Source organism: Trichechus manatus, unplaced genomic scaffold (assembly GCF_000243295.1).
Source record: "Trichechus manatus latirostris isolate Lorelei unplaced genomic scaffold, TriManLat1.0 scaffold00087, whole genome shotgun sequence".
NCBI classification, from domain to species: Eukaryota; Metazoa; Chordata; class Mammalia; order Sirenia; family Trichechidae; genus Trichechus; species Trichechus manatus.
Window position 1 is genome coordinate 748,529 of NW_004444023.1, and position 23,490 is coordinate 772,018.

Consider the following 23,490-nt stretch of genomic DNA (forward strand, 5'->3'; position numbering starts at 1 on the left):
CACGGCCCCGCCTCCTGGTGGAGGGCATCCAGGCGCTGGAGCGAGGGCGATTTGGGAAAGGGCAGGAGTGCTGAGCGGCCCTCTCGCTGCACTCTCGTGCTTTGTGAGGATGCAGCGCTGGGAGGCCGAGATGGCCCTGTCACACAGACGAGGCCCAGGGAGGGGTGGGGACTCGTCTGGGGTCACACGGGTGTTAAAGGGGTGGAATTAGACCTGAGCCCAGGCTTGTTCGTTCCTTTGTAACCTCGGTGCCAGATGTTGCACAGTGGCCGCCTGTGAGCCAAATCCAGACTGGGGTTTGCGTTCTGTTGCACTGAGGTATTTTCTGGAAACCCAGGCTTTTAGCTTCTCTTGACAACTGGGCCATCTTCCAGAGTATTGGCACACATATCCTGGCCAGATGCACAGTGCAGGGAGGTGGCTATGCCTTTCCTGGGTGCCTGTCCCTGGAGTCTAGCACCTCTCTCAGCCCTATACCTGCACTCATGTCTCCATCCTGTAGCTGTCGGAACCCCAGACCCCTGGGTCCTGCCCTGTCTTGGCAGGAGGCGGGGCTGAGGGGCTGGGCAGTCCCGTAGAGCCTCCTCATCTGGGCTCCCTCTGGAGTGGGGACTGGAGGAACACAGAGGCTGGAAATGCCGAGATGGGGATGGGTGGTTACCTGCTTCATGATGAGCCGGGACAGGATGTTCATGACGAAGCCCCCCAGGCGGGGGTACATGGTCAGGGACTGGATGACGGTCCTCATGAGCAGCATGGGCAGGGGGCTCTGCTCCATCAGCTGCTGCATCACCACGGCCAGCACCTCCGACGTATACACGTTCCGCTCAGCGAAACACAGGTTGGTGGCTGTGAGGAGGCGGAGAGCAGGCCTGTCCTCCCTGCCCAGCTGCCCTGCGAGGTGGGAGCCCACGCCCTTCGAGAGCCCCAGCCCTGACCTGCTGAAGCTCCCGGCCAGATAGGAAGATGCCCCCACCCAGCATAGGCCCCTTTTTGAGGGGACACTAGCCTAGCCCTTGGAAAGCCCCACGCTCGGTGGAGTGGGGAGACCTTGACACTTTCTCTTTGGGGGACAGCCCTCCCAAAGCCTGGCGGGGGGAGACACTGCCAACCCCTGGAGACTCATTCTGGCTTGACAAGGGTGGCACAGCCCTACCCTCCCCCGCTCCCAAGAAGGCAGGCAGCTGCTGACTTCCTTAAGCTCCACCACAGGGGACAGAGATGTCTTGCCACCATCATCAGGCTGGTCAAGGAACTGCCACTCCCCAACCCTGACCAGGGAGGAAGGCTTGCGCTCTGCCAGGATGATGGGGAGGACACCTGGCCTAGGGTTATGTGGGGGATGCAGGGACAGTCACTGGACTCGTAAGGAAGAAAGGGGCAAGAGGACGAGGCCTGGGCCTAGGATGAGCACTCCAGCTCCACACCCAGGGCCAGGACGGGAAGGGCCCAAGGAGGGCTGGTACCACACGGCAACCAAGAAAGCAGGCAGACCAGGGCAGGCCTTGGGGTCTGTCCCCTCAGGAGTGGGGAGTGGTGCCCTGATCTGTTGTGCTAATGGGGAGACCCCAGGAACTGCCTTGGGACCCACTGTTCCCCAAACACGACTTGCCATGTGAGTGTGTTGGCCAGGAAGTCTTTATTGAGCCAGAAGAGAGGCCCCTAATCCTTGACAGGCTAATGGGGAGCGGGGTGGGTGGGAGTGCCTATAAGGAATGGGGGGGATCAGAGGGGAGAAGCATTACAGGGAGACAGGCAGGGAGGAGGCTGCGGGTCTAGGCTAAAGGGGCAGAGGAGAGAGAGAGTGCAGATGGTGAGGGCTGTGCCAGAGAGAACCTGCCAGAAAGCCAGGAAGCACTTCCTTCTCCTCCTCACAGGGGGTCACTGGGTCCTGCCTGCTTTGCCACCTCATGCTTCCAGAATCTACCGCCTGTCAGCTCCCTCCCGGGCCCCCCCCACAGTCCTCTAAACCACCCTCCACACCTGGCCCTCCAGAGATCAAGTCCAACCCCCACCCCCACCCTGCTGTGGCCTGAGGCCTGTGTGGGCAGCCGGCCATGGTTTTCCACTGGCTGCAGGCTAACTTCACCTCTAGATCAGGCTCCTGCCCCAAGCCCTGAGATTCAGCTGGTTCAACCCCGCAGTTCCAGAACCTGGGCTGTCAGTTCATCCCTTGCCTCTGTAAAGGTTCTTCCTTTCTCCTAGACTGTATTCTCCCTGTCAGCTCACCCTTACTCATCCCTCAGTGGGATCAGCTCAGGTGCCCCCTCCTCAAGGAAGTCCTCCCGGATGCCTCACACCCAGGCTGGGTCTGGCGCCCCCTCTAGGCTCCCCTGGCCCAGCCCCACCCACTCTGGGTTGTCACTGTCTGAAGACAGGTCTGTCTCCCTCGGCTGGACTGTGAGCCCCAGGGGGTCAGGGTAGGCAGAGGGCTGAGCAGAGGGGCAGTTTCCTTAGTTGATGAGCCTGGCACTGAGGCAGGTCCAGTTATAGAAGCACTCACCAGAGACGGGGGGGCCTCTGGAGGGTGTGAGTGCCAGAACCGCCTGCGTATACACTATCAGGCACCGGCGACTCAAGCACTGCACAAAAACACTGGGCTTTTGTTGCCCTGGAACTTAAGAGTCGAGAGGGGTTCCTGGTGCAAGCAACACTTGCCATGGTACTTGAGCAGGAGAAAAATGTACAGAACAGGCTGGGCTGGGTGGGGGGACAAACCGCAGGTGGCGACACCGGCTGGAGGGCTGCTGAGAATTTAGTAGGGATGGAGCCTGTCTGTGGGCCCAGGGAGGCAAAGGCTGAGCTAAGGGCACCTTGTGAGAGAAGGATGGGGCTATAAGGGCAGGACTTGCTGACACCTCCAGGGCCTGTGTGACCCATAGCAAGGCCCTCTCTATCCCTGGGCCTTGCCTCCTCCATGTACCATGGGGGCCTGGGCAGGGTGTCCATGAACTCCCTTAAATTGCACACCGTCTGAGCATACTGTCCTTGGGAGTGGGCCCCTAACTTTGCTCTGGGCGCCTAACAGACCACACTACTCCAGGACTAGCACCTTTCACCTTCCCAAATCTCACCCTACTGCCCCTTCGCTCACTATCTCTCCTCCTCAGCCTGAATGTGGACTCGAACCTCTCCCAGTCTCTCTCTTCACCTTTACCCAGTTTCTGAAAGGACTTGCTGAGGAAGGCTAACCAACACGTAGCTGAAGAAGCCACTTCAAGCTAATATGAAACTAAGTAACCACATAGGGGACTCTCCTTCCCCATTCTTCTCTTCAAAGTGAGGAAGAGTCAAAGAAAAGTTTGCTTCTGAGTAGAAAGGGCCTCTACCTCCTTGGGCAAGGCTGGCCCTGGGGAGAGGGAGTGAGGGGAGCGCGGGGGAGCTGAGGAAGAGAGGCCTTCTCAGGGGTGGTGGTCCTGAGACCCCAGGCGCTTCATGTGGGTGGAACAGGGAGAGCTGAGATTCCAACTCAGGTCCATTTGACTTCAGAGTCTCTGTATTTTTCCACTATACCACTTAGCTGCTGTGTGACCCTGAGCAAGTTACTTAACCTCTCTGGAGCCTCTGTTTCCTTGTCATCATACTTACCAGACAGTGTGTGGTGAGGGTTCAGCAGGAGCAGGCCTGCAAGGCACTTGGGGAGATGGTGGCTGAGAATAAGCTCTTGGTGAACGGTGCTACTGTGATACTGCAGATGGTCACAAGCCAGCCAGAGCTGCCCGCCCCCCCACAGAAGCCTGCTCCCCCGCCTTGGGGCCCAGGGTGGACTTGGACTCTATTCTCGGTCCAGAAGCGCCCGGGTGCACAGCTCTCGGGGTTCAAGTCCTGAATAAATCTGCTTGCCAGCTGGGCCTCTAAGCCTGCTCAGCTATAAGTCTGCTCCCCTGTTGCTTGGGCTAGGGCTAGGGAAGGAGGGCAGGCCCCAGATTTCTCCTGGGCTACTCTGTGCCACAGCATAGTAGGGCATCGGTTCCTTAGATGGGGGAAGGAGAGAAAGGAACGTGGAGGGAAGGACAGGAATGAGGGCTCTCTGGAACTCTGAGGTGGGACTGTGGGAGGCACAATCTCCAACCTGGCAGGTCCCAGCGAGGGAGGCATGTGGGTGCTTGCGGGTGGGACAGTGCCTCACCTTTGATGATAGATTTCATGTCGCACTTCACTGTGTCGATGTTGTGCAATGCAATCAGAAGCTCTCCAGGGTTCAAGGGGGACAGGGCTGAATTCCCTTCACCTGCAGCAGGTGGGATGGGGGTGTGGGAGGAGACAGCATGGAAGTCGAGGTGAAGAGATGGGTCTGAGCTCCCCAGATTGGGGGCAGTGAATGAAAACGAGGCTCCGTCTACTTTAGAGAGGGTTTGGGGACAAAAGGCTGGAGTTGGGGAAGAAAGACTGAGAGCACAAGAAGAGGAAGCAGGAGAGGCCTTCCCCAGGCAGCTTAAGGCCTTCATTCCGCTCTCCTCCTTGCCCACACTGGGTTCCCACCTTCCTAAAAGCAACACTAAGCAGGTTAAAGTCATTTCTGTCTCTCCCCTACTGGGCTGTGCACCCATGAGGGCAGGGCTAGGACGGCAGGCCCACTGCTGGGTCCCCAGAACTGACCACACAGCACATACACGCTTGTGGACATTTACTGGACAGGACAGGATGGGGCCAGGCAGTGGACTTGCAAACCAGTGCCTGGAACCTTCCATAGCCCAGGGGCCCTGGCAGAGTGGACCCTGCAGGGAAGGAAGCTAGAGGAGACGGCACTTGGCTGTTGCCATTTTATGTTCCCAGACACTTGTCCATTTCTTCTTTCTTTTTTTCAAATCAGCAGGTTACATATGGAGCTCCAGCTAGCCTCACTCCCACCCTGGCTCCAGCTACTCCATTTCACCTGACTTGGCCATTTTTCTAAGTTAAGTGTTTTACTTTTTCTTTTTTTTGACTGCCCCAAAGCCTCCATGTCAAACCAAATGTGCCTCACCTACAGTGTGAGGGGCTCAGGCAAGACCTGAAGAAAGGCAGGGGTGCAGCCTGTGGCTGAGGGCGCCTAGAGGATAGCTGGGTCCTGGACAGGGAGGCACTTGGAAAGGAAACAGCAGTAACTGGCTCAGCTGGAGGGAGGCCCCAGCACAGACGCCAAAGGAGGGCTGCCGTTCAGGCAGCTATCCAGGGGCAGCCCCGAGAGATGGCATCCGGCGCCTCCAGCACCCCCACCTCACCTCCTACATGGCTGGGGTGGTGGGAGACCCGAGGGAGCTTGGGCACAGGGAGCCAAGAGGAAGAAAACTGTGCCGGCTGAGTAGGGTGTCACCTACCGTGCTGGGTGCCCAGCAGGCGGTTGAAGACCTCTTTCACCACGATGGGGTTGAGTTTGATGAGTTTGGGCAGGGCCTGGATCACCTCTTTCTACAGGGAGAGGGGCAAGGGGGCAGGTCAGATACACCCGCTCCCTGACAACCTGCCTCCTCCGCTTGCCCTGGGAAGTGGAGGGGCAGGATCTGGCCACATCAAACCCCTCCACTGCTTTCTTTCTCTCCCACACTCCGTCCCTTGTGGCTGGCCCTTCACCCCAGTTCACTGGGCCTGATCTGCCCCATTAACGTTATTCCCCACCTGAGTCCCTCCACACAGCACGTCCCACGGGCCAGGGGAACTACCACCCCCACACGCTCTCTGACTACAGGTGGGGCTGTGGAAACTCACGCAAGGCCCCACAGCCATTAGAGATAAGACCTGGTCTGGGAAGAACATGTTTGAGGGGAAGGGCTTCCTATGTGTTTCCCTCAGGCTCAGGACAAGCTGGGGGAGGAGGGCACTGTGATCCTCATTTTGTCGTTGTTACGTGCCACGGAGTCGATTCTGACTCATAATGACCCCACATGACAGAGGAGAGCTGCCCATAGGGTTTTTAGGCTGTAATTTTTACAGGAGCAGTTCACCAGGTTTTCCGTCCACAGAGCTGCTGGGTAGGTCTGAATCGCCACCTTCTGCTTAACAGTCAAGCAGTCAACCACCATGCCAGCAGAGCTCCTCATTTACAGATGAGGAAATGGAGGCTCAGGGAGGTTAAGTGACTTGCTTGAGGTCACAGAGCTCATAGCATTCTGGGGTACCTGGGTGTCAGGGGCTTCTAAGATTTCGGACCAGAGACTAGATACGACCCCACCTTCTGTCTTTCTGCCTCTGGCTCAACTACTTCTCCGGGAAGCGCGTTGCTCTGCTGCCTTGGCCCTGCCCAGGGCAGGCTGAGGGGCGTCCCAGTGCCCTACCTTCTCCAGACCATTGAGCACAGGGATGAGGAAGCGGACATCAGGCAGGCGCTTGTGGTACAGGTCCCGGACCCGCTTCACCAGCTCTGGGGAGGGTGGGACTGCAGGGGAAGGAGAGGCAGGAGGCATAGGTGTTGGGGCTGGAGGTGTGTACTAGGAGGGAGGAGGAATGGGGGAGGATGTGTGTGGCGGCGGGGGAGAGGTAGGGGGAACAACACCTCAATTTCAAAGGTGTCTTGGCCCTTGGTTTCTCAAATGCAGTTAGCAACACACTGTTCCAGATGGAGAAACTGAGGCCAAAGGATGGGGAGAGACCCACAAGAGGCCCATTGATCTGGGGACCCAGTAGTTCTGAGCCCCAAGTCATGGGAAGGCCAGACAGGGGTGATTGTGGGTAAGGCCAGGAGGTGGAGGAAAAGGATGGGGGGGGGCGGTTTCCTGGGGGCACCTTTGTCTGTGAGGCTGTGAAGACATCGAGTGACCAGTGTCTCTGCCCCCTTGGGACAGTTCTCCACCAGCAGGAGCAGCTCTGGCGAGTTCATGCCCATTCCTCGGATCTAGAGGTAGAGACGGATGAGAGGGGAGGCCTGGGGCAGGGAGTGCACAAACAGGAGGATAAGGGCACTCAGGGTGAGGGCCAGGGTGGCGGTAGGACATGTGGGGAATGCGAGGCCTATGGGTAAGAACTGTTGGCAGGGTTTAGGACCTGGGGGATACGGGGAAGGTGGGGGAGATGAAGGCCAGGAGTGTCTTGTCTCTTCCACCCAATCTCATCTGATCCCGACCTCGTCTAGCTCTTCCCTTTCTCTGCTGTTTCATATCTAACCTGACCTTGTGCCTCAATTCCTTGGTGAAGTCTTCTCATTTCCCCAGGCATCAAGTGACCCCCGCCCGACCCCTTTCCTGACACCATCACCCCAGCTCAGCTGCAGGCTCAGACCAGGGCTTCTGGAGCCTGCCCTGCCTTAAGCACCAGACACAGGGTGGGAACCAAGCACCAGGTGCTCACTTCTTTCTGCAATAGACATTAAACGGCAGCCCTGCCCTCTAGGAGCTCCTGGTCCATGAGCTCACTTCTCTGCAGGCCGTGGCCGGCGACCTTGAGAATGGGGAGAGCCATTTGCTCGGTCCTCACAGTGATCCTCCTAGCCCCACTTTACAGGCAAGGGCACTGCTGAACCTGGGTGGCAGGTATGTGGGGGTGAACACAGCATTCTCTCCCTGTGTTTATGTTTGAATATTTTTGTAATAAAAATGTCTTGGGCAAAGATATAAAAAAGTGGTTTCAAATCCAGCTCCGGATGGGAAGGACAGATGTTCTGAATTCCAGGTGCTAGTTTGTGACTGAGCTGCTTCTTACTGGGGCGGGTTGGGGAAGGTCTCTGCAGCTCCAGAGACGAGAAAGGAAGGACTTCTCAGATGGCAGCTAAGGATTCCCATTAGCTTCGCAGGGAGGGCCAGCTCCGAAATACCAGTGACCTGTGTTTACACGCACCTCTTCACTGGATCCTTGCAAAAGCTGGGGGTGCTGAATTATCACCCCCCCGTTTACTGATGGGCTCATGGTGTGAACCCAGGTCTGGCCAACTCCAGGCTCTTATCCACTGGGCGGCACCCCATTGTGTTCCCATGAACTGATGGACATGAGGGCCACTCAGCCAAGGGAAGGCCACCCTTCCTGCTGAGCACATTCTGAGGTGGAGATAGCAGGAAAAGAGCTGGGGTTGGGGAGGGGCAGAGCCTGGTGTGCTCAGGGGCCTCACCGGCTGTTCGATGACCCTCAGCACCGTCCGCTTGATGTCTGCGATGGCCTCCGTGTACACGGCTGCCAGCTCGTGGATGAGCTTGTGATTCTGAGGCAGGAGGGCCAGGTAGAGGTACAGACACTGCTTCACCGTCTCCTCGGTCCAAGGCGCTGCCACCTCTGAGGGCGGGGCAGGGGTCAGGCTGGCCCCCATGCTCCTCCCAACCCCTCCAGCCCCAGTGTCTGCCAGTTCTCATGGGGAGGAGGGAGGCAGAGGAGGGGGCTGGAACTGGGACACAAGCTGTTCCAGGACACGATGATTCCACCCCAGGGTGATCATCAGGGACGTGAGAAGCCTCCACACTGAGTTCCCGCCTCCTGTATTTTCTGACCTCCAATCCAGAGATCTTCCGAAAGTCAACTCTGACCCTGTCCCTCTGCTCAGAATCCTTCCCTCACTGCCCTGCACCCTCAGGGTAACACCCAGGCTCCTCACCTGTACCACCTACATGGCCCTGGGTGGGCAGCCCCTGCCTGGCTGCTCTCTTGCTCTGGTCACACCCAGCTCCCCAAGGCTCCTGCACTTCTGAGCCTTTGCACGTGCTGTTCCCTTTGCCCAAAATAGAGCTTCCCAACTTCTTTTTTGTACCCACTCACCCTGTGGGACAGGTCTCCTGTGCTCTCAGAACCCTGTGCTTCCCCCTCCCAGCGCTGGGCCCTCCCATTTAATAGTGCATTTTCTTGGAGCCTGGGTTCCCCCATCTGTGACTCTGGAGCACTCAGGGCTTTGCTGAGGAATTGGACACCTATTCACACAACAGATCCTGGCTCACGTGTCCTCTCTTCCATGCCCTCCATGCCCTCCCCAGGCTAGGTCAGGGACCCCCTCTGGGCTCCCACAGCCCACTGGTTCCTCACCCCGGGCCCGCCCACTCGGCCTTCATCATCTGGCTGTCTTTCCTAGTGGTCTGGACCGGGCTCAGCACCCATCTCCGCTCCCAGGTCCGAGCCTGGGACGCGGCAGTTGCTCAGTACCATCTGATGAACCTGTGCCAAACCTGTGTCCTTGTCGGCACCAAACAGCACGGACGGCGGGTTGGGGTGGACCAGGAGCTGCAGGTAGTTGAGGGCGAATTTCTCCACGTACTCTCGCAGCTGCTCCTTCTCATACATGCGCTTGATGAAGAGCAGGGCCTGGGAACGCACCTGAGGGGAGAGGGTGCGATGGAGCGGGGGTAGGGGGGTAGCTGCTCTTCTGGGCTTGGAGCTTGAGTGTGAAAACAGCCAGAGCCTGAGGAAGGCCCCAGCCAGGCTGAGGTGCCTGTGCCCATGGCTGCCAGAAGCTCAGGGGAGGGCAAGCCTGGCCCGACTCATGCCCTCACAACCTGCCTGTCCACCTCTTCAGCGCATCTCTTCTTGTTCCTTGCCTTGCTCACTACACTCCCATCAGACTGAGCTTCCTCCCTTCCTAAAAGTGGCACACGCTCCCTGGCTCTGAGACTTGGCACAGAAGTCTTAGCACATCCCTGCCTGGAATGCCTGCCTGCCACCCCCTCTTCTCCAATGCTGGCTAAATTCTGTGTCACACAGCCATCGCCACTGGGAGCCGGGAGGGTGGCGGCTGGTGGTGATCACTGCTGAGTCCCCACAGCACCACAGAGCCAGGAACAGGGCAGGGAGGTGCATCATGAGGGTCCACACAGGGACACAGGATGCCAGGCTAAGAGTCTGGCGAAGGCTGGAGCAGGGACAGGTCAAAGCTCCCCTCTCAATCCCAGCATGTGCTGTTCCATATGCTGTTCTCTCTGCCTAAAGAGGTCCTGGCTCACACATCTCCTCCTCCAGGAAGCCTTCCTTGAACCACCTCCCCTACCCATACCCCAGCCAGACGGGCAGACCCCTCCACAGGGCTCCTGCAGTTCATGTGCTGGTGTCCTCGCCGTCTGCTAGGCATCAGTTCCCAGCCCAGGGCCAGGCCTTAAGAGCTCATCACACTGGTGGAGCAAGAGCAAGAACAGGCTGCCCTTCCTGGGGAGGGGTGTGTGTGTACACCACAGGAATGGGCAAGCACAGCAGCCCAAATACCAGCTGCTTCATACCATTGCAAATTGGGGGGAAAAAAAAAACCCAAACTCTTGCCAGAAGAAACTTTCAGGGGAATGTGATAGAGGCTGGGCTGGACACTCAGGATGGAGGAAGGATTTGGCAAATGGCTGGCTTGACTGCAGCCCAGCCTGGACAGTGGTGGCAGGCTGGGGGATCACCTTGTCCTTCTCATGGGAGCTGAGGTCTAGCAGGACATGCAGGTACTGGAACTGGCGGGATGGGCGCTTGAAGATCAGATCTCGAAGAGTGGACATGCCCAGGTAGGTGCGGCTCTGCAGGAAGGAGAAGGGCCATGAGCCAGGCCAAGCATCCCCACCATTATATCGCCACGGCTCAGTCTACCCCAAACCCATAGCAGCCAGAGGACTGGAGGGAGTGTGAGGAGATGGGACAACACCAGAGTGCAGTCCACTTGCAGGGTGCCTTGGAGATCTGTCTATGTTGCCTCCCTTCTCTGTCTCCACTCAGATCTGGAACTTAGACAAAGGGCTCGGTCCCTCACAGAGCCCCCTACCACAAGATCTAGGCTGTATACCCCTCACACCCCTGAGGGCAGGGCTGTGCCCCCCACCAAAGGCTGCAGGGAGCAGGGCTCCTGCTGAGTGCCCTGGCAGAGGAGCCCTGCGGCGCCTTCCTCACCTCATCCTCGCAGTACTTGCGTATCACCTCCAGGGCACTCTCGGTGATCAGGGGCGCCTCCAGCACAACCTTGGTAAAGATCCTGCCAGGGAGAGAGGGACAGGGAAAGGCTGCAGAGAAGAGGTCCCCAAAGCCAGTCCCGCTGACACTCAGGAGCTCAGAGATGGCTAGCTCAACCCCCAGAGCAGGCTGGGTGACGAGGGTCAAGACTTTGCCTCCCTTGAAACCAGCTCCTCCCCTCTGTAAAGGATTCCTAACTTTATTCATTTAATACAGATTCTCTGAACATCAGGCTCTGTTCCAGTGGTCGGGAATCTAGAGGTGACTAAGATAGTCAGCATCTTTGTCCTCATGGAGCTTATAGTCTAGAGGGGGAGGTAAGCAGTAAACAAAGAAATCAATGTGAAACGTCAGACTGTGCTAAGTACTTTAGATGAAGTAGCAATGGGAGAGGATCATGAGGGTGGGATGGGGAAGGACATGGCCAGTTTAGATATGGTGGCCACAGAGGCCATTTAGAGGCTAACATTTGAGTAGATATTGGTAGATGAGAAAGAGCCAACCATGCAAAGTGGGGTGGGGGAGAGCACTCCAGATAGAGAGAAAAGTACCAAGGCCCTGAACTTGGCATGTTCAAGGAACAGACAGAAGGCCAGTAGGGCTAAAATTTGGGGGACAGAGGGCAGAAAAAGAGGCTGAAGAGGCTGGGTAGGGGTTAGATCACACAAGTCCTCAAAGACCCTAGTAGGGAGGCTGTATTTTATCCCAAGAGCGATGGAGAACCATGGAAGGTTTCTCTTGGGGAAGTAACAAGGCGGAATTTACATTATGTAATATCACCTGGGCTGCGTGTGGAAAATGGCTGGGTCAGCTGGAGGCTGACAGCAGTGAGGAAACCGGAGAACCGACCCAGCAAGAGATGGGGATACACGAAGTCAGTCTTCAAAACAAGCCTATGAGGCTGGCACTGTTATTTACTGATGGGAAAGTGCAGGCCCAGGGGTTAAGTGACGCAGGTCACACAAGGAGCAAGGGGCAGACCTGGGGACAAGCCCAGGGCCTGTGTCCAAAACGCTGCCAAGCACCTGCCTCCAGAAAGGGAGGAGGGGAGAAGGGAGACCTGGGTGGGCACATGGAGGACTGGCTGGGGTAGTGATGCCACAAACTGAAAAGGGGAGGACACAGGAGAGAGACTCTCCGGGACAGGAAGGTGAGGTCAGGCCGGGGCACCCTGTGGGAAGGGCAGGGACTGCCTACTCACCCATCCTTCTGGTCTGGCTTCTCCTGCAGGCCAGAGAGCAGGCGCATGAGACAGTCCTCGTACTTGTCCAGGCTGCCTGAGGCGCCTGCGGCCAGGTAGGAGTTGTACTCCTGGTAGAGCCAGGCAAAGGCCAGATCAAGGCGGGCTCGCACATCCTCCAGGATGAAGGATAGGACCTCGGCCTTCAGGCCTGAGTCGAACTGCGTCACCAGGCTGGCCAAGATCTTTACGCGCACCTGGGGGGCCAGCAAGCGTGTCAGGACGGGGGGGAGCAGCCTCGGGACACTACACCATCTTGCGCCGCATCCCTCCCCGCCCGGCTCAGGGACCGCCAACCCCCCGCAGAACCCCAGTCCTGACCCAGTGTTAGGGAGAAGGCAAGCTGACGAACCTTAAGCCCAGCAGGGTTCTGTTTGTGTGAAAAAAACGAAAGGGAGGAAGAAAGCAATCATCACAGAATAAAACGATGAGTTTCCAGGAATACTCTCCATGTACTTAAGTGCACAGAAAAAGATCTTAAAGGAATCATATAATCTGTGCACTGGTCAGCTCTGGGGAGGGGGCTGGGATGCAGGGGGTGGCCTAAGAAGACTTACTCTATCTGTACTGCCTGGTAATAGTGTTTAACAGAGTGTATTCACATGTTATGTGCTGCCGAGTTGATTCCAACTCATAACGACCCTATATGACAGAGTAGAACTGCCCCACAGGGCTTCCTAGGCTGTGGTCTTTACAGGAGCAGACAGCCGGGTCTTTTTGTGGAACAGCTGATGGGTTAGAACCACTGACCTTTTGGTTAGCAGCCAAGCACGTAACCACTGCGCCACCAGGGCTGATTTCATATATATGTATACATAAACAACCCAACCTGTTGCTGTCAAGTCAATTCTGACTCATAACTCCTTGGTACATTAAAAATAAAACAAGAAGGGAAAAAGTCACTTGACTGAGGTTCCAAAGTCAGCAAGCAGCAGAATCAGGAATTAAACCATGTATGCCTGAATCTGAATTATAGTGAGGGAGACGACAGTGACAACCACAAAACCCCAAACAGCAGCAGCCCTCACTTGCACAGCTCTCCGTCTCCCTGCCCCGGGCTAAGAGCTCCTGTGCGCCCAAGGATTTTATCCTCCTCCTCCCCTGTGAGGAGCTGCTGCTATTCCCTTGTTTTACAGAGGATGGAGGTGAGCCTTGGAGAACAGCCGGCCGGAGGGTCCTGTGGCTGGTGAATGGCAGAGCTGGGCTCTGGAGCAGGTTTGACTCAGGGCCCGCCTCTTCACTTGGGGAGAGGGACCAGAAGGACTGGCTGGGGGACAGGGGGCACACCTGGGCCGCCCCGCTGCAGGCCACGGCCTTCTCAGCCCGCAGGATCCGCTTTACGGCGCCTAGCTTCATGGCCTCCACCTGGGCGTCGGTCAAGGGCTTCAGAACGTCGCTTAGACGGAAGATTTTCTTACGGCCGCCTGCACCCGCCAACCTGTATGACAGAATAGGGTTAGGGACACAGTGACTTGGCACATCTTTTGTGCAGCCCCAACCCAAGGACTGAGCAGGCCACACAGAGACAGCCCTTCCTGGACCCTCTCTAATTCCTCAGTAACTGAGGCACAGGAGGGCATTGGGTAGGGATGAAGGAGGAAGGAAGAGGATGCTGTTTGTAAAGGTGTTTCAGGGAAGGTTCCATGAGGAGGTGATGGTGAGATTTGAATGAACTGAGGGAAAAAGACACACAAGTATCTGGGGGATGAGCTTTCCAGCAGAGAGAACAGTGCTTGAAGGCCTTGGAGTGGGGACCTGCTTGGCTGTTCAAGGAGCACCCAGGAGGCCGATGTGACTGAGAGGAAAGAGCAAGGGAGTGAGGGGAGCAGAGGGCCTAGAGGAGAGCTTGCATGGCCCATTAGCAAGACTCGGTCGGGGACAGGGCACGGACTGGCTCACAGATCTGGGAGTCTGCGAGGGAGGTAATGACGACGAGAACCAGCAGCATTTACTACGTGCTAGGAATCATTTTAAGTGATTTACAATCACGACTACTTCTAACTCCAGGTCTTCTAATTGTATTATCTATCACTGTGAACTAATTTAATTCTTCCATGATGCTTATGACAGAGACACTATCATGATCCCAGTGGTAGATATAAGAAAGCTGACCTTTTTACTTAAAACAACTCCAGGCTTAGTAGTGATGGCATTAACTCTGAAGTCACACAGACCCTCATCCAGACATTCCTCACTGTCTGTCTGTCTCTTACACACGCACGCACACATGCACAAGCACACACTCGAGAGCCAGGCCTGTGGCTCACCGGGGCTGCGTGACGGGGATGATGGGCTCTGGCCTTCTCTTGGCCTGGGGCGCCTCCTCCTCCAGTGTGGACATGGAGCTAAGGGAACCCACCACCGAGATGGCTTGGCCCTGGGCTGACAGGCGCCGCTTGATCAGGACGCTCTCCGGCTTCACCACCTTCTCTTCCTTGGGCTCCTCTTTGCACTGTTTGGTCTGCTCCACACCTGAGGAAGGCAGCAGAGAAAACGGACACCGGGTACGTCAGCCCCACCTGCTCCCAGCGCCCCCGCAACACCTCCGTTCTGCCTCCCAGGCAGCAACAAACTTCGTCATGGTAACAGTAATGGCCAGAATCCAAGGAGTCCTGTGTGCCAGGCTCCATGCTAAACCCTGTACACACGAAACCGCATTCAAATCTCCATAACACCTTTCCGCAGTGGTAACCTTTTTATCCCCATTTCGCAATACAACAATTGAGGTTCAAGCTAGAAATGTCATTCACTGTTGGCTGGAATATAAAACAGTACAGCCACTTTGGAAACCTGGCTCAACAATAAATGATATTTGCAATAGTGAAAATAAATAGAAATCAACGACTGGTTCATGCAACACGGATGAATGTTGAAAACTTATGCTGAGCAAAGGAAGCTAGACTCTCTCTCCAATTCCATTTATATGAAGTTTAAGAGTAGGCAAAACTATTGTGACATAGACATCAGAACAGTGTGGTATCTCTGGAGGTGGGGTGTTGTGCGTGTTGACTGGGAAGGAGCAAGAAGGAATTTTCTGGAGTGGTGGAAATGTTCTGTGTCTTCATCTGGGTGGCGGTTATACTGGTGTGTTCACCTTGTGAAAATTCACTAAGGTATACACTTCAGAGTTGTGCATCTCCCTGTATATAAATCATACCTCAGCAGCACTGTTAACAAAGCTCAGAGAGGTTAAGTAACGTGACCGAAGTCACACAGCTATTAAATGGCTGAGCTGGTCTGGTCCAGAGGCCATGTTCTTATCTACTGTGCTATATATGGACTTCTTATACTGAACTCGATCCGACACTCCCCAGCCTCTTATGTCAACAGCCCTTTCCCTTTCCTATTCATAATTAAAACACACCCTCAGCTACCCCGTATGGAACACTCCCCGTGTGCCAGGACCAGCCGCTGCCATAGTGGTTAAGAGCCTGGGCTTCAGAATCCAAGCCCTGGGTTTAAGTCCTACTTTAGTCACTCACTCTCGGTGTGCCCTTGGGTAAGGCATTGTGACCTCCCAAGCCTCCACTTCCTCCTGTGGATGTGGGCTCAGTATCCTCCATGGCACACACTATCGGTCAGCATACAGCATATTTATTATTAAAGGTCCCCTGGGGTGATGATGAGAACTAGTCTGGAGTCACCGACTTGTGTTCAAATCCCAGCCACACCCACTGAACTATTGATGTGACCTTGGTCTGTCTGTCATCATTCTGAGCCTTGGTCTTCTCATTTGTAAAATGGGGATTATCATAGAATATCCCACACTCCTCACCTGAACGAGACTCAGTGTCTAAAGGGGGTCTAAATGCCTGAACTAGGACACAAACCCAGGTCTGTTGGGTTTCAAAGCCCAGGGCCTGAAAATACTGAGCACTCAATCTATCTATGGGACCTGTAATTATTTACACGGACAATCTCACGGGATTTTCATCTGCACCACCAAGAAGAGGGAAGAACGCTCTTCCAGTAAGGAGGACCCCGTAGCCACAAGTGCCACCCTCGGGCTCGGGTCAGCGCCGTGTGACACTCACCTGGCCCCAGTCCCGCAGCCGTCATCTGTGTGGCCATGAGCCGAGCCAGGTGCTTGATCTGGGCTTCGGTGCCTGCTGACTCCACCGGGGTGTAGATGGCCTGGAAGGAGGCGGGCATGGCCTCGGGCAGGTACACCATGCTGATGAGGACCTGCAGGGTGCCCAGGGAACAGGAGCCTTTATCATTAACTTGGCAAACATTTGCTCCGTGCCCAGGCCAATGCTAGGGCCACAGCAGTGACTATGGCAGAGCTGGGCCTGCTCTTTCAGAGCTCCGACTACCAAGGAAGTCAAGGAGGAGATGAGCCATGATAAAGTGTGCTGCATGAGGGGGGAGGGGCAGGCTGACATGAGACAGGTCACAGGGGGTTAAGGAAGGAGCCGGCTGCCCAGGAAAGTGGCACCTAGATCGAGAACTGAGGGGTGGCTGGAGTCTTCTTTAAACCAAACAACAGTTTAGCTTAACTAGTAAGCACATCTGCCTTGAGCATTGTGCTCTTATAGAGAACTATCTCTATGGGATCAAAGTGACAACAGCAACTCAAAAGGTTAGACAGGAAGCTTAGCGGGTAGTGACTTTATGTCAATGGCGGAGGAACAGTGTAGAAAAGGAAGGTGAGAATGGGTGCACAACTTGAAGAACGTAATCAGCGTGTTATGGATTGAATTGTGTCCCCCCAAAATATGTGTCAACCTGGCTAGGCCATGATTCCCAGTACTGCGTGATTATCCACTATTTTGTCATCTGATGTGATTCTCCTATGTATTGTAAATCCTACCTCTACGAAGTTAATAAGGTAGGATTAGAGGCAGTTATCATAATAAGGCAGGACTCAATCTATAAGATTAGGTCATATCTTGAGTCAATCTCTTTTGAGATATAGAAGACAGAGAAGTGAACACAGAGAGAGGGGGACTAAGAAAAGCAGCACAGGAGCAAAGCGCATCCTTTGGATCTGGGGCCTTGTGCTGAGAAGCTCCTAGATCGGAGAAGGCTGACGACAAGGACCTTCCCCCAGAGCCAACAGAGAGAGCAAGCCTTCCCCTGGAGCTAGCACCCTGAATTCAGACTTCTAGCCTCCTAGACTGTGAGAGAATAAATTTCTGTTTGTTAAAGCCACCCAGTGGTGCCATAGTATTTCTGTTATAGCAGCACTAGATGACTAAGACACAATGTTACTGAATTGTACACACAGAAATTGTTGAATTGGGGAATGTTCTGCTGTGTATATTCTCAACAACAACAAAAAAGAACTGAGAGGAAGTGGGATCAGATTGGTGTAGGTTAAGTCTTGAAGTGGGGTAAGTGTTCCAGGTACAGGAACAGCATGGGGGAAGACTAAAAGGCAGCAGAGTGTAGAAAGAGGTGCAGTGAAGAGTGTAACATGCACTGGGAATTGACTCAAAAAAAAAAGTCAGTATCCTAACAGACCACATCCTTTGACCACAATGCCACATATGCCAGGAACTGGTAAAAGATAATTCAAAATTTCCCATACATTTGGAACTTTAAATATGTACTCTAAATAATTAGAACAGAAAGGTAATGAAGATACCATAAACCAGTATGTGTGGAAGGCAGCTAAAATGGCGCTTAGAGAAGATCAAATCCGTAAGTGCTTATACCGGAAAAGAAGACTGAAAGCAAACGAACTAAGCCTTTAACTTACAACTTCGGGGAAAAAGAAAACAAAACTCAAACATAGTAGAAGGAAGGAAATAAAGAAGAGAAGTAAAGCAGAAAAAGTTGTAAAAGATTATCAACAACTGAAAGTCAGTTCTTTGAAAAGGCTAAAAACAGGCCAACCCATGGCAAGTCCATCAACGAGGCCTGTGTGTTGCTAAGCCGCTGAACAGGTTTCAGTGGAGCTTCCTGATTAAGATGGACTACGAAGAAAGATCTGGCAATCTACTTCCAAAAATCAGCCACTGAAAACTGATGGATCACAGGAGTCCGATCTGCAACTCATCATGGGGATGGTGCAGGACCAGGAACCATTTTGTTCCATCACGCATGGGGTTACCACTAGTCAGGGGCCGAGTCGACAGCAGCTAAGAAGGCAAAATTGAACAAAAAAAAGAGTAAGGACAGAGTATTAGGAACAAAAACGGGCACGCTAGTACAGAGACAGCAGGTATTATAAATGTAAAAGAACACTATAAACACCTTTAGGCCAATAAATTTGAAAGGGGCAATTTGCTAGAGTGTGCCAAGAGAAAAGGTAGAACAAGTTAACGGAAGCCAGATCAGAGAGGGCCTACTGAGGCAAGTTAAATTTAAATTTCATCTGGAAGGAAACTAGAGAATCATGGCAGGGCCTGAGCAGTGCAGTGTCACAGTTTGTGCTTCAGCAAGACCCCTCTGGATTGGAGGCAGCGAGACAGGCTGGGGAAAGCTCTAGGTGAGAGAGGGTAGAGCCTGGGCCAGGGAGGGTGGGGTTGGAGCAGAGGGGAAAGATCAGGGAGGACAGCAAAGAGGGTGGCTTCTGGCTAACAGAACCCAGGAGTCGCAGGCCTGTGCAGGAGCGTGGGGAGAAAGTTCACAAGTTTAATTCTGACAGGTTGAATCTGAGGTGCCTGTGGAACATTCAAGGGAAGGTAGGTCTGGGAGGTAGCTGGACATCCAGGCCCGAAGCTCACCAAAGAGATGTGAGCTGGAGGGACAACTCCTTCCTGCATCCTCGTGACAATCATTCCACTCCATTCATCCCAGGCTTAGAGAAGGAAAGGCGGGGATGGCTGCCATCAAGGACAGGAAGAGGCATTCTCCATGACCACTCAATGGAAAGGTGTGAGTGCTGCTACAGCCAGAGGACTGTGTCACACACATACCCCCAGGCCCCCTCCCTCCAACTCAAACCATCAGAACGCCATTTTTTTGACAATCTGATGGATGCTCCAGCCACCCTGCCCACCAATATCTAATCCCACACCACTCCGCACAGTTTATGGGGCTCATGACACCTCCACTCTACAGTTCGTAGATACTACCTTTCAAAAAGAGGAAGGAGTGAGGGTTGGAGTCAGTGGGTGTGGTCGGGTACTCAGACCACCATGAGGGGTGGTGGTCCATTCAAGTTTAGGAGGGCCCGCCTGGACCACACCCTCCCAGGACTAATGACAGAGAGGTGTTTGGGAGACCAGTGACATCTGAAGGAGGTGGACAATGTGGGGTGAAGGCAGGGAAAAGGCCTAGGAGACTCCTCTCTCCCTGGTGGGAAATGGCCCCCCTGGTCCTCACCAGATTGGCCACGTTGTCAGGTGTCAGCAGAGGCTGCAGGAACTCGGCTGTGATGTCTGTGTCTGACTGGCCCGAGATCTGGGCTGAGGCCTTTGATGTCCCCGATGGGCCTGGCTCCAAGTCCTTGTCCTCGTCATCTTCCCCCAGGTTAGGCTCTGGGATAGGGGAGAGGAAGAAGATGCTGGCTCCAGAGAGAGCAGCAGGCTTTCTCTCCTCCTGGGGAGCTGAGGTGGCCCCTGCTTGCAGCCAGCCTCAGGAAACAGGAGCAGCGCAGTGGACAAAGACCTGGCTGCAGCCTTGGTTCTGCCTTCCAACTGCCATACGACCTTGGCCAACTACCTGCCTCTGTCTGGGCCTCAATTCTCCTCATCTGGAAAATGGGAATAAGCCACACCTGCCCTGGTGATCACACTAAGTTCCAAGAAGACAATATTATTAACGAAAAGGTTGACTATTAATTTCTCAGAGCTTTATTGTTTAAAAACTTCCAACTTTGAAACAGTGCTCACCTCTACTAGGAATCAGGGAAATGCAAAATAACAAAGTATCTTTTGCCTGTGTGATTCCCAAAAAATAAAAAGGTGGCTAATAGCAGCTGTTAGTAGGTATGTGCAGTAATGGCTACTCACATTAGTTCCTTGTGGATATGTGGAAAGGAACCTTTTGGAAGGGCAATCTGATATTCTACCCAAATTTAAAACGTGCATATCCCTTTGACACGGCAATTCCACATCTAGGTATGTATCCTAAAAACACACTCATATATGTACGTAAGGTAACGTGTAACCACGGTAGCACCAACTGCGCAGAGAAATGGCACAGAAGCTCCGTTCATAGCAGACAGGCTGAATACAGTACTGTGGTTCTAGCACAAAGTGGGGCAAAAAAACTAATAATTTGAACTTTAGAGAAAAAGCTTTGTGTGCAAAGGTGTTCCTTGAAGTAATATTTATCAAAATGAAAAGCTGGAATGTTCAATAGATAATGATTTCCGTAAAATATGATGAAATATTATGCAGCCATTTGTAAAAGTTGGCAACACATATAACAAAGTTTGCATTTGCTGAGGACATAAACAACTCAAAAAAGTTTGAACCCAATAGAAAAATAAGCAAAGACTACGAATGAACAAGGGACCCTGATGGTGCAGTGATTAAAGCATTCAGCTGCTAACTGAAAGGTCGGAGTTTCAAACCCATCAGCCACTCTGTGGGAGAAAGATGTGGCAGTCTGCTTCCGTAAAGATTTAAAGCCTTGGAAACCCTATAGGGTCACTGAGGCAGAATCAACTCCACCACAACGGGTTTGTTTTTTGGTTATGAACACTTCACAGAAATGCAAATGGCCAGTGTCATGGATTGAATTCTGTCCCCCAAAAAATGTGTGTAGCAACTTGGCTAGATCATGATTCCCAGTACTGTATGATTGTGTTATCTGATGTGATTTTCTTATGTGTTGTAAATTCTATCACTGTGATGAGGATATACTGATAAGGTTGACAAGATTAGATAGTGTCTTATTGCAATCTCTTTTGAGATGTAAAAGAGAGAAGCAAGCAGAGACACATGGGAACCTCATATCACCAAGAAAGCAGTATCGGGAGCAGAGCGCGTCCTTTGGACCTGAGTTTCCTCTGCTGAGATGCTCCCAGACCAAGGGAAGACTGATGCCACCCAAGGACCTCTCTCCAGAGCCGACAGAGACAGAAAGCCTTCTCCTGGAGCTGATGCCCTGAATTTGGACTTGTAGCCTACTGGCCTATGTGGGAGTAAATTTCTCTCGTTAAAAGCCATCCACTTGTGGTATTTCTGTTAGAGCAGCACTAGATGACGAAGACAGCCAGGAAGTGTGAAAAGATGCATTGAATCCAGTATGTTCAAGAATGGGAATCCACACCAAGGAGACTCACTCACACCCTGCAGGTCTGTCAGACGTCCAGTGCCAGGGAAAGTGGAAGTAACCTGGGGGCACACACACTCTGCTGGTGGGACTGTAAACTGGTACTTTGGAAGGCGGGCTGGCAATGGCTATCAAAAAATGCAAGTGTACCCAGTAGCAATGAGACTATCTTGAGTAGATCTTGATTCCTGAAACTAGTCCCTACTTGAAGAAGCCAGGGCTCCTTGGAGAAATGGCTGATTCCAGGGTTGGGACAAGGAAAAGTACAAGATGAGTCTAGAATGTCTGTTCCGCCAGAACATAAAAAACACTAGAAAAGAACTGATGGGACATGTGAAAGACACAGTAGTCAGTGCAAAGGCCCCTGCTGGATAAACACGGGGTACTCTGAGCATGAAAAGAAGCAACCACAGTAACAAATATAACCAGGGAGTAAAATAAGAATCCATAGTTCATACTGGTAATAAATAAAGTGGGGAGAAGGAAAGCTCTTCTTACAGCACAATGCCGACTAGTAAATGCAGAAGGAATAAAAACTTGTTGCCGCCGAGTCCACTGCAACTTACAGCTTTCCTACAGGACAGAGCAGAACCGCCCCATAGGGTTCACAAGGCTTTCAGCTTTACGGAAGCAGACTGCCACAGCTTTCTCCTGTGAAGCAGTTCGTGGGTTTGAACTGCCGACCATGTGGTTAGCAGCTGAGTGCTTAACCACTGCACCACCACGGCTCTTTGTAGAAGGAATAACAGTTAGGAAATCATCTTTTTGTAATTATTGCAGTAATAATAGAGTCAGACAAAAAGCATCCATGGGTGCTAAAACCAATGAGTGAAAGTCTGAACAGGTTATTTACATAGCCTCAAAGTATCTCCCCAGCTTCTTTATTTACAAAGGGAAAAATGGTACTTTACACTAGAGAAACCTGGGGGATACCACCTCAACTAAATGATCCAAGTCAACATCTCCAATAACGAGACAAAGTGATACCACGTGCCTCCTGACACCATGAACTGATGAGGAGCAGGCTTGACTTCTGCAGTATTCCTGCCGAAAGCATATCACCTGAATCTAGTCAGGAGGAAAGAGCCAACACAGATGGAGACACTCTACAAACATCTGTCCTGTACGCATCACCATGCCAATGCCACGAAACACAATGACAGCTGAGGAACTGACGCAGGTGACTAAGGGACGGGACAGCTTAATGCCAGGTGTTAGCACATCTCATGAAGGGTACACAGGAGTTGTCTATACTGACTGGTCTTATACCTTGTCTGCAAGTTTAAAATTATTTCACAATAACAAGTTTAAAGAAATAGAAAAATAAAACTGGCTGGCAAAAAACTCATTATAAAAATACACGCCCTTTGCCCCAGCAATCCTACTACTGGGGATTTGCTCTGTGACTAGACACACAAGATTATTTTATCACACAATCTTCTTAATTTTTTAAAAAAATGGACACAACTTAGAAGTCCATTAAACAGGGAACTGGTTCAAATGGCCCACATACACTATAGAGTGTTACCCCCTCATTAAAAAGGTTGCAGGTAGATGTTTTGGTGCATATGTTTTCACCACGATTTAAAAAAAAAAGAGAAAACAGAAAGGATGCGATAGATTTCTATACGCACAAACAGAAGGAGCTCCAAGATGATTACTAAATGAAAACAACTCAAGGTACAAAATATTCCTCTTCACAGGTTCAATTATAGAAAAATAGTATGATCCCTACCTCACTCCTTACACCAAAATAAATTGTTTAAAAAAAAAAAAAGATTCTTTTATAAATGTTCTATAGACAAACACGAGTAATGTTTTTAAACATTAAGACAACTATATAACCATTAGAAAATCACTTCATGGCAAAAAAACCAAAACACCTGTTGTGGGGGTGGTTACTTTTGGGGAGAGGGGAAAAAGAAAGGAGACTATTTTATTCTTTTCTGTATAATTTAAATAATTTGATAATTAATTGTTGAATGTATTATATACTTTAATAATATTTTTTGATATATTTTATTACATATCATTTTATTACATAATGTGACTTATAAACCAAACATCCACTGCTATCGAGTCGATTTCAACTCATAGTGACCCTACAGGACAGAGAAGAACTGCCCCATAGTGTTTCCAAGGCTGTAAATTTTTATGGCGGCAGACTGCCACATCTTTCTCCTGTGGAGCAGCAGACAGGTTCGAACCACCAACTTTCAGGTTAGCAGTTGAGCACTTTAACCAGTGCACCACCAGGGCTCCTTATGACTTAT

At 52.5% G+C, this 23,490-nt stretch overlaps 1 protein-coding gene across 1 annotated transcript in view; it reads right to left on the minus strand.

The window, feature by feature from the left end:
• SYMPK (symplekin scaffold protein) overlaps positions 1–23,490 on the minus strand; it is a 35,306-nt gene that overhangs the window by 1,579 nt on the left and 10,237 nt on the right. Inside the window, exons 9-22 of the mRNA XM_004381590.2 lie at positions 19,319–19,473; positions 16,078–16,228; positions 14,311–14,515; positions 13,331–13,481; positions 12,005–12,240; positions 10,744–10,825; positions 10,263–10,376; positions 9,057–9,204; positions 8,018–8,178; positions 6,703–6,811; positions 6,255–6,355; positions 5,301–5,391; positions 4,130–4,231; positions 662–849 (exon numbers count right to left, since the gene is read on the minus strand). Coding sequence (XP_004381647.1) covers positions 662–849; positions 4,130–4,231; positions 5,301–5,391; positions 6,255–6,355; positions 6,703–6,811; positions 8,018–8,178; positions 9,057–9,204; positions 10,263–10,376; positions 10,744–10,825; positions 12,005–12,240; positions 13,331–13,481; positions 14,311–14,515; positions 16,078–16,228; positions 19,319–19,473 — 1,994 coding nt within the window. The remainder of the gene's footprint in view (positions 1–661; positions 850–4,129; positions 4,232–5,300; positions 5,392–6,254; positions 6,356–6,702; positions 6,812–8,017; positions 8,179–9,056; positions 9,205–10,262; positions 10,377–10,743; positions 10,826–12,004; positions 12,241–13,330; positions 13,482–14,310; positions 14,516–16,077; positions 16,229–19,318; positions 19,474–23,490) is intronic.